The sequence below is a fragment of the Eucyclogobius newberryi genome, unplaced genomic scaffold (assembly GCF_026437365.1).
Source record: "Eucyclogobius newberryi isolate DKJ021-1_F unplaced genomic scaffold, fEucNew1.0.hap1 SCAF_15, whole genome shotgun sequence".
In the NCBI taxonomy this organism is placed as follows: domain Eukaryota; kingdom Metazoa; phylum Chordata; class Actinopteri; order Gobiiformes; family Gobiidae; genus Eucyclogobius; species Eucyclogobius newberryi.
The window spans coordinates 3,928,388-3,938,456 of record NW_027315779.1 but is presented as its reverse complement, the minus strand read 5'-3'; the positions used below and the strand labels follow the sequence as shown (position 1 = coordinate 3,938,456).

Genomic DNA, 10,069 nt, shown 5'->3' with positions numbered 1-10,069 from the left:
TCGCAGACTTTCTGTTTCATAATGGCGGTCCTCTGTGTTCTTTCACTCAACAAAACTACATTTCCCAGTCACACTTGAGTTTAAAACACGCCGCTCTCTCCTCTGTTGTGCAGGTCCGAGCAGAACAAGCTCCGTAAGAAACGAAAGCGCCACAATTCGTTTTGTGCGTTCTCTGTGCCTCAGATTGATGTTTTAATTAAATATCTAAATTAAATGAATCGAGGCAAGTAATAATCAAAGCTTTACTGTAATCAAATTACTCAATTAATCGTTGTAGTAGTGAGAAATGGGGGACGAGAGAAGGGAGGACATGCACTAAATTGTCAGAGTCAGGATTTGAGCTCACGACACTGCACATGGCATGTGTGTGCTGCGCCTTAATCATATTTAATGCCATACCATGGAATATTCCAGGCGAAGCAATGACCCCCCCACCAGAAATGTTCCATAGTGCACCTTTAACCTTTGATTAAGACTTTTTTTTTGTATACGATACAAAAAATAAGTATAAGACAGAAAACATGTATACAAGATTTAAAACATGAATTGCATATATATATATATATATATATATATATAAATATAATTTTGCCCTATCCCAGTTTTACAGTAAAAATACAATATACAAGACATTTTTGTATGTGTTGTGATCACTTCCTGTACTACATGTGTGTTATGCGTGTTATTTGCAGCTGAAGCAGTTGCTGCCGACATTGGTCTATTTTCCTCTGGTCTCGGTGTTTGAGGACACATTAACATCAAGGTAGAAACACATTTAACGACTGTTGGGGCTCCACTAGAAAGATTAAATGTGTTAATTGTCTTTTCTAGCTCTAACGATGAAGGATCACAAAAGGTACAATAGATCAAAGCATATGAATATTATCTGTATATATTTATAGGATATTATAGGTTGTAGCCGTATAAAGGGGAGGAGCCTCCCTCCTCCCTTCTGGGGCCAGGACTCTCCTGAAAAAGAGATGCTACATCTCAGTAGGACTTTTCTGGTTAAATAAAGGTCAATAAATAAGGTCAATTAATCAAAAAAACATGAATTACCATGACATAAATGTTAATTTAGAATGTTATGTATATAAAAAAGTAATCAGTCCATGACAATTCTTGATAGACCATGATAAATTACTTAAACAATAAAAATACTGTATATTACTAAATATATATTACAATATTATATGCATACATAAATATGGTTTGTATAAAAAAGTTGTTTATTTTTTTGACCTATTAAAATTTGTATTATGATTTTTTATTCTTGCAGCCTAAATGGACTCCATCTCTCCACAGGTAACTTATTTCATTAATTTATTCATTAAAAAAAAAAACATTTTTTGTACATTTTAAATAGCAATATTCTATATAGAAAACAGGTAACAGAGTGCTGCTCATTGGCTGCAGCGTAAAGAGTTTGACTTTCTCACACTGTCCTAGCCAATAAAGCACACGAGTGACATTCTAAATAAAATAAGAAAATAAACAAGGTAAAGGCCTATTCACCTTATTCCAGATTATTTACGACATAATCCTACTTCCGGTTGTATTAGTTCACACAGGGCTGCCGACCTCCAGAAAAGTCAGTTCTACACAGACTTTTCAGGCTTCTCAGGGAGTCGGTGCATCGTTGACTTGTCACATGAACATTGGACATTTTACAAAAATCAATCTATTTTGTAGCATATTTTAGCAACAAGTCTTTTCCCTCGTTCTCCACTTGAGTGACCGGCGTTCCCACTTGACCATTACAACAGAAGTGCTGACACGTGGCAAAAAGAGGCAGAAATGGGCGGGGCGGGATAAGTGAACAGTTCTATTGAGTAGCTGTCGTTATCCGGTCAATGTACAAAAGTAGAATCAAACGTAGTAAATGTAATGCAAAAGCAGGTGACCTTCTTTAGGTTTGGTTGCCTGGTGCACCTGAGCATCATTCCCAGCATGGACGTGGCGGCGGTTCAGATGGAAATCCACAGACTCCTTAAAGTATTGTTCAACGACTCTGAAAGTGGACATCAGCTGCTGGCGGACGGAGACAGCATCGACGTCATCGCGGTCGGTGAGATGCTTTAAAAAACTAAATCTAGGACTGGGAATCAAAGCTCAAACGTTGATATAAGAGAATACATACCGGTTATTATAAGTATATGAGCATAACACATGACTGTTTTAAAGTAATGCACTTTTAAACAGTATCATTTAGTAAAACCTCTAGTCTAGATGATCAAATACAGTGAATAGTTTGGTCTACTGCAGGGGTCTACTGCAGCAGGGGTCTAAAGTAGGGGGTCTACAGCAAGGGTCTACAGCAGAGGGTCTACTACAGCAGGGGTCTACTGCAGCAGGGGTCTAAAGTAGGGGGTCTACAGCAAGGGTCTACAGCAGAGGTCTACTGCAGGGGTCTACTGCAGGGGTCTACAGCAGAGGTCTACTGCAGGGGTCTACAGCTAGGGTTTACAGCAGGGGTCTACTGCAGGGGTCTACAGCAGGGGTCTACTGCAGGGGTCTACTGCAGGGGTCTACAGCAGGGGTCTACAGCGGGGGTCTACAGCGGGGGTCTACAGCGGGGGTCTACAGCAGGGGTCTACTGCAGGGGTCTACTGCAGGGGTCTACAGCAGGGGTCTACTGCAGGGGTCTACTGCAGGGGTCTACAGCAGGGGTCTACTGCAGGGGTCTACAGCAGGGGTCTACTGCAGGGGTCTACTGCAGGGGTCTACTGCAGGGGTCTACAGCAAGGGTCTACTGCAGGGGTCTACAGCAGGGGTCTACTGCAGGGGTCTACAGCGGGGGTCTACAGCGGGGGTCTACTGCAGGGGTCTACTGCAGGGGTCTACAGCAGGGGTCTACTGCAGGGGTCTACAGCAGGGGTCTACAGCAAGGGTCTACTGCAGGGGTCTACTGCAGGGGTCTACCACAAATCTGGAACAGTCTTCCTGAAGATGTGAGACAGGCTTCAACTCTGACAATGTTCAAATCTAAGCTAAAAACAGTTTTATTTAGCTGCGCATATGACTGAAAGGATTCTTTCTTTGCACTCTTCTCTTTTGTTTGTGATTTTATTAGTTTAGAAAATCAGTTGGATTGATAATTTTTAATTTAGTTAATTTTATTGTATTTCTGTTTCTGTAATTTCTTTGTGATTTGAATGCATTTTTCCTGCTGTGAAGCACTTTGAATTGCCTTGTGTATGAAATGTGCTCTACAAATAAACTTGCCTTGCCTTGTCTACTGCAGGGGTCTACAGCAGGGGTCTACTGCAGCAGGGGTCTAAAGTAGGGGGTCTACAGCAAGGGTCTACAGCAGAGGTCTACTGCAGGGGTCTACTGCAGGGGTCTACAGCAGAGGTCTACTGCAGGGGTCTACAGCTAGGGTTTACAGCAGGGGTCTACTGCAGGGGTCTACAGCAGGGGTCTACTGCAGGGGTCTACTGCAGGGGTCTACAGCAGGGGTCTACTGCAGGGGTCTACAGCGGGGGTCTACAGCGGGGGTCTACAGCAGGGGTCTACTGCAGGGGTCTACTGCAGGGGTCTACAGCAGGGGTCTACTGCAGGGGTCTACTGCAGGGGTCTACAGCAGGGGTCTACTGCAGGGGTCTACAGCAGGGGTCTACTGCAGGGGTCTACTGCAGGGGTCTACTGCAGGGGTCTACAGCAAGGGTCTACTGCAGGGGTCTACAGCAGGGGTCTACTGCAGGGGTCTACAGCGGGGGTCTACAGCGGGGGTCTACTGCAGGGGTCTACTGCAGGGGTCTACAGCAGGGGTCTACTGCAGGGGTCTACAGCAGGGGTCTACAGCAAGGGTCTACTGCAGGGGTCTACTGCAGGGGTCTACCACAAATCTGGAACAGTCTTCCTGAAGATGTGAGACAGGCTTCAACTCTGACAATGTTCAAATCTAAGCTAAAAACAGTTTTGTTTAGCTGCGCATATGACTGAAAGGATTCTTTCTTTGCACTCTTCTCTTTTGTTTGTGATTTTATTAGTTTAGAAAATCAGTTGGATTGATAATTTTTAATTTAGTTAATTTTATTGTATTTCTGTTTCTGTAATTTCTTTGTGATTTGAATGCATTTTTCCTGCTGTGAAGCACTTTGAATTGCCTTGTGTATGAAATGTGCTCTACAAATAAACTTGCCTTGCCTTGTCTACTGCAGGGGTCTACAGCAGGGGTCTACTGCAGGGGTCTACAGCAGGGGTCTACTGCAGGGGTCTACTGCAGGGGTCTACAGCAGGGGTCTACAGCAGGGGTCTACTGCAGGGGTCTACAGCAGGGGTCTACTGCAGGGGTCTACTGCAGGGGTCTACAGCAGGGGTCTACAGCAGGGGTCTACTGCAGGGGTCTACTGCAGGGGTCTACAGCAGGGGTCTACAGCAGGGGTCTACTGCAGGGGTCTACAGCAGGGGTCTACTGCAGGGGTCTACAGCAGGGGTTTACAGTGATAACATTAACATTACTTATCGTTTTGTCAGACTTTACAGCCAGCACCGTGAGTCCCTCTGATCCTGATACTACGACAACACCGACAGCAACAGAGACGACTCCAGCCACGTCACCTGCCCCAACACCTACCACGTCACCTGCCCCAACACCTACCACGTCACCTGCCCCAACACCTACCACGTCACCTGCCCCAACACCTACCACGTCACCTGCCCCAACACCTGCCACCTCATCTGCCCCAACACCTACCACAACACCTGCCCCAACACCTGCCACGTCACCTGCTCCAACACCTACCACCTCAACTGCCCAAACACCTGCCACGTCACCTGCCCCAACATCTACCACGTCACCTGCCCCAACACCTGCCACCTCATCTGCCCCAACACCTGCCACCTCCTCTGCCCCAACACCTGCCACCTCCTCTGCCCCAACACCTACCACGTCACCTGCCCCGACACCTACAACACCTGCCCCAACACCTACCACAACACCTGCCCCAACACCTGCCACGTCACCTGCCCCAACACCTGCCACGTCACCTGCCCCAACACCTGCCACGTCACCTGCCCCGACACCTACCACGTCACCTGCCCCGACACCTACCACGTCACCTGCCCCAACACCTGCCACGTCACCTGCCCCAACACCTGCCACGTCACCTGCCCCAACACCTGCCACGTCACCTGCCCCGACACCTACCACGTCACCTGCCCCGACACCTACCACGTCACCTGCCCCAACACCTGCCACGTCACCTGCCCCAACACCTGCCACGTCACCTGCCCCGACACCTACCACGTCACCTGCCCCGACACCTACCACGTCACCTGCCCCAACACCTACCACGTCACCTGCCCCAACACCTACCACATCACCTGCCCCAACACCTACCACATCACCTGCCCCAACACTTGCCTCATCACCTGCACCACCTGTCTCTTCACCTGCCACGTCACCTGCCCCAACACCTGTCACTACAGCTGTGGAAGAGACGTCAACTTTAATCACAACCAGTCTGGTAAATGCAACAGGTTTGTTTGTTCTAATAATTCTTGAAAAAAAAAACGAATAAAATAACATCTGTTTTACAAGCAACATTTCTGATTCAAATAGTCTACAATTGGGTTTTTAGATTACATCACAGCATTTCATCTACACTCACTGGCCACAGGTAGACCCGTCCAACTGCTCGTTAACGCAAATTTCTAATCAGCCAATCACATGGCAGCAACTCAATGCATTTAGGCATGTATGTTTTGGTCAAGACGATCTGCTGCAGTTCAAAGCGAGCATCAGAATGAGGAAGAAAGGTGATTTAAGTGGCACATCGTGTTAAACAGAAGGGTAAAAGTAAGAATATGCAGAATTTGCTGTTGTGAACTCATGATCTAATTTCATAATTTGCGATTTTCCTTTCGGGTATTTCTAATCAAAATACAGTATTGAAAAACTGCCTGTTAAATCTAAACTAATGCTAACGTTTTAGGTCAAGAAGCAAAATAAAGCTATTCTTTTTGTAACGCTGGTAACAATACTCAAAAGAGAAAAAATAGTATACAAGATAATTTCAGGATCTTTTGTCTATAATGTTTTTGAATATTTGTGAACTCCTACGTACTTTAATTGTAACACTAAAATTGGAAATCCCAGCATAAAACTCCTAAAATGCTCCTAAATGCTGAAGGGCGTGTCTGTCTTCATAGCCTCTCCACAGCGGTCAGTCCTTCTGCAGAAGTGATGTCAACTTTCACCACAAATATAGCAACAAGTCCAAGTGTCTCAAGTGAGTTAGAACAACCACCAAAACTGCATCATGTTCACTGTATGAGCAATAAATAATAAGAAAAACAACTGATGAGCTCTAATCTCGGCCTCCTTCTACTTTCCCTGTATCAGTCTGGAAGAATATCTTATTTTAGATTCAACGTTTAATGTTAAAACCTTCTATATTTTCAAAAACAATATAAATACCACCTCTATAAAGACATTTTATTGTTTTTAACAGTGTTGTATTTCGAGGTCCAGGTCAATGTGTCCATCGCAGGAGTCATTGACCCTGAGCTCACCATCTGGTATTGGGTATGTGTCATAAAACTACCTTTTCCCTGATCCCCAGAGAAGCACAAACATGTTTAAACTGTCTGACACTCAACAGCTCAACACCAGTTTGCCCAACAACACAATGGCACTCCTGGATCTGCAACTACTCCCCAAAACTAAAGAGTAAAAATGAATATTAGCTACTATTTTACAACTATAAACATTCAGTACTTTAAGAAAATCAATACAGGACATGCATTTTAAAACTGTATGTTGTTATTTACAGAATTCACCGCAGCCGTCATGTTCGAGTGAGTACATCATCTTTTGTTAGAATATTTTGTATTAACTAAATACAGTCTGGTAACTTCCTTATTAAATACATACAGAACAAATCTGAAAAATGGTGTGAGTAAAACAGCTCTGAATATCTTGTAGTGTACCAGATTAATAATAATGCATTAGTCTGGTTTAGCGCTTTTCTTTTTTAAGTAAAGCCTTAAAGTGCCTTTTATATCTGTTGTAAATATATTGCATTGCTTTATACCAATCAGGAAGCTATTTGTGGAGAAAAGTTGAAAAATCTGTAGAAAATAGGAAGTTGATGCATAATTTACGCAAAAGAAATAACTTATTATACTTTATTTGTCAAATCAAACAAATTGTGACATTAGGCGAGTTTTGGCCCAGTGGTTGCTGGGTAATTCCTAGTGTGATGTCATCAATTATAACCAGGAAGTGAAATTATAAATCGAAGGGAAAAAAATGCTATTCTGGGATAAAATGTGTATAATTTTTTAGGAACATTTAAAATCTATTTATCTTTTCCTTCAATGAGTCGACCAACCCGTCATAGTCACTTTAAGTCTTTTACAATAAGTGATAAAAACAGGTCCAGCACAGTAGTTTGTCAATCATTTCATTAAAATCTAAAATGTCTGACGATAAATAAAAAGCAACATAAAAATATGTGCAATACTGTAAAATTTAAAATGTTCCAATCCTTTTTTTATTTTTTTTTATTTTACAGGCGCTTGAGGACAGCATTTCCAGGTATGACAATTAATTCTTAAGCCAAATTTGAAAAGAAAGAAAGCCAATACTGTATGTACTCTTCTGTCTGTAAGACCTTGAGTGGACTTCAGTGTTTGACTTTAATCCATTTAAAAATATTCCTGAAAAATGACATTAAAACCATCTGCGTAACCCGTTTGTGTCCTTGACTTCTGTGCAGAGAGAGCTGTGTTTTCCAGCTGCAGGTGGCGATGACCAACTCTGAGCCTTTGGAAATTGAGGAACTGATAAAATCTCTATTAAAAAAACCTTTTTACAAAAACTCAACCTCCATCACAGCCGAGGAAATACTCATCAGCCGCATCTGTGAGTCTGCGTCACGGCAATGGTTAAACTGCCAACATTTAACAAGAAATTATGGTTAAGACATAAAGGAAAAAGGGTTAGGGTTAAAAATAAAATAGGCTTTCTTTTTTCAATATTAAATAATTTCATCCTTGTTCTCGTTCCCTATGTTTGTTTTTATGTTTATACATTTTTGGGGGGGGAAGCAAGAGGCAAAATCCTACCAAAAGCAAGGAAATAAATGATCTTTCAAAAGCAAATTGTCATAATTAACATGTACAGTAACAGTATTGGCATAGATGATTTCCAGTGCACTGCTGAAATCCGTCTGACCAGAGAAGGACTGTTCCATTGGCCTGACACTTTGGGGAGCACAAACGCTACTCTGCAATGCCCCAAAAATCCTCGTCACGAAGCCAAACGCCGCTGGTAAATAACATATGATTAATTTCCTTGCAAAGAAAGGGGAACATTTTGTCTGTGTGTCCTCCGTCCACACAAGTTCAACACATCGATAAACCAAAGCCTGTTTGACATCGATTTCTTCTAGGTTTTATTTACAAAGCCGTCGTGATGTGTTCAGGGCCCTCTTCATGTGCCAATTCACTGCAATAAAATCTAATGGACAGTTTTAGTACAGGCTGTAAAAGGCTTAATTTAGGCCACATCTGATCCCAGAGCGGACAAGTTAATCCATCAAACGATTTTGTATTTACTTTGCAATATTTGATCTATTTTATGACACTGTAGACGTGATAAGGAAATGTAACTTATAATTATGACATAAAAGACTCAATTTCATATAATTTTAAAAGCTAATATTGATTCATTTCTAAAACTGAATACGTGTTAACATTTTGGTACTTTGTGCAGTAAGATCTGTCTGCACACCTATTGGCTGGATGCAGACATGAGGAGCTGCCCTCTAGTGGTGGAGATCATCCCAGATTTGGACAATGTTGACGTTACTGCAGGTTTGTGTCACGCTCACAGTACAAAGTTGTTGAATATCATTTATTTGAATGCATAATCTTTAATAACCCAGCTAAACTGGGTTGTTGTGGCTGTAGGATTATAAACCAGCTTGCTCTGGTTGGCTCATAGACGAGACACGAGGAGAACATGAGATTTTGACAATGTATATTGAAAAATGCAATAATAATATTTTTTGCGGTTCTGTTCACAACTTAATATTTCCTTTAGTTAAAACAGGTGCAACTTACCATCACTAACTTACTTTTAAACACACGTGCAAAATATTGTGCCATTTTAATTTTACAAGAATAGCCTTTGACACCTGGTCTATTATTGCAGAATTACTTTTTAAATTATTGTTTTTAATCCACTCTAATAGTTCATTAAGAATAAATAAAGGTTTGACTTGAATAAGATACACTTGGCAAAAGGTAGATATTTAGAAGAATATTACAAGCAAGTTAATTTCACCGAGCAAAGATACTGCTAAATTAATATTAGTAACAAGGAGGATCTTCCTTCAATTTAAAATATTAAAGGTATTTGTTGTAGTTTGTTGCTGATATTTTCTCAGATAATGCAAAGGACGTGCTGGACATGATGGTGGATTTGGTGAAGAACCAGTCCACACTGAACTTTGACGATTTGGCCACAGTCCTGAACAAAGTGGAGGACATTATAAACATGAGCGTGGTGACTCCTCCTCTGGGACAGGCTTTGCTCGACTTGATCTCGGATGTGCTGGAGTCTGAAAGTGACCTACAGCCATTTACCAACACGTAAGAATGAACTATGTATTTGATTTTATTTATTAACCTTCTTTTAACCTGGAAGGACATTTTGTGCTCATGAGTAATGATCAGGTTTAGAAAGTAGTAGCTTTGGTATATACTGTATACACACATACACCACATCACATTAGTCCTGTTCTCAGGTCTCTGCACTGCCCCCTGTGGCTCAGAGAAGAGACTTTAAAGCAGCTCTGCTTGTGTACAAGTCTCTCCATGGCCTAGCACCAAAGTACATCTCGGACATGTTAGTGCCATATGAACATCTCGGACTCTGAGGACCTCAGGGACCGGCCTCCTGCTGGTGCCAGAATCAGGACTAAACATGGACCGGCCTCCTGCTGGTGCCAGAGTCAGGACTAAACATGGACCGGCCTCCTGCTGGTGCCAGAGTCAGGACTAAACATGGACCGGCCTCCTGCTGGTGCCAGAGTCAGGACTAAACATGGACCGG

At 42.6% G+C, this 10,069-nt stretch overlaps 1 protein-coding gene and 1 long non-coding RNA gene across 2 annotated transcripts in view; both read left to right on the top strand.

The window, feature by feature from the left end:
• The first annotated feature begins 6,155 nt into the window (after positions 1-6,155).
• Positions 6,156-6,668, top strand: LOC140360391 (uncharacterized). Its single transcript, XR_011926923.1, has 3 exons — positions 6,156-6,236; positions 6,459-6,532; positions 6,609-6,668. It is a non-coding gene; the product is annotated as an uncharacterized lncRNA (long non-coding RNA).
• Positions 6,669-6,796: 128 nt separating this feature from the next.
• Positions 6,797-10,069, top strand: part of adgrg4b (adhesion G protein-coupled receptor G4b) — a 13,513-nt gene continuing 10,240 nt past the window's right edge. The window contains exons 1-5 of the mRNA XM_072445601.1: positions 6,797-6,804; positions 7,728-7,873; positions 8,152-8,281; positions 8,726-8,826; positions 9,402-9,606. Of these exons, the coding sequence (XP_072301702.1) occupies positions 6,797-6,804; positions 7,728-7,873; positions 8,152-8,281; positions 8,726-8,826; positions 9,402-9,606 (590 nt within the window). The remainder of the gene's footprint in view (positions 6,805-7,727; positions 7,874-8,151; positions 8,282-8,725; positions 8,827-9,401; positions 9,607-10,069) is intronic.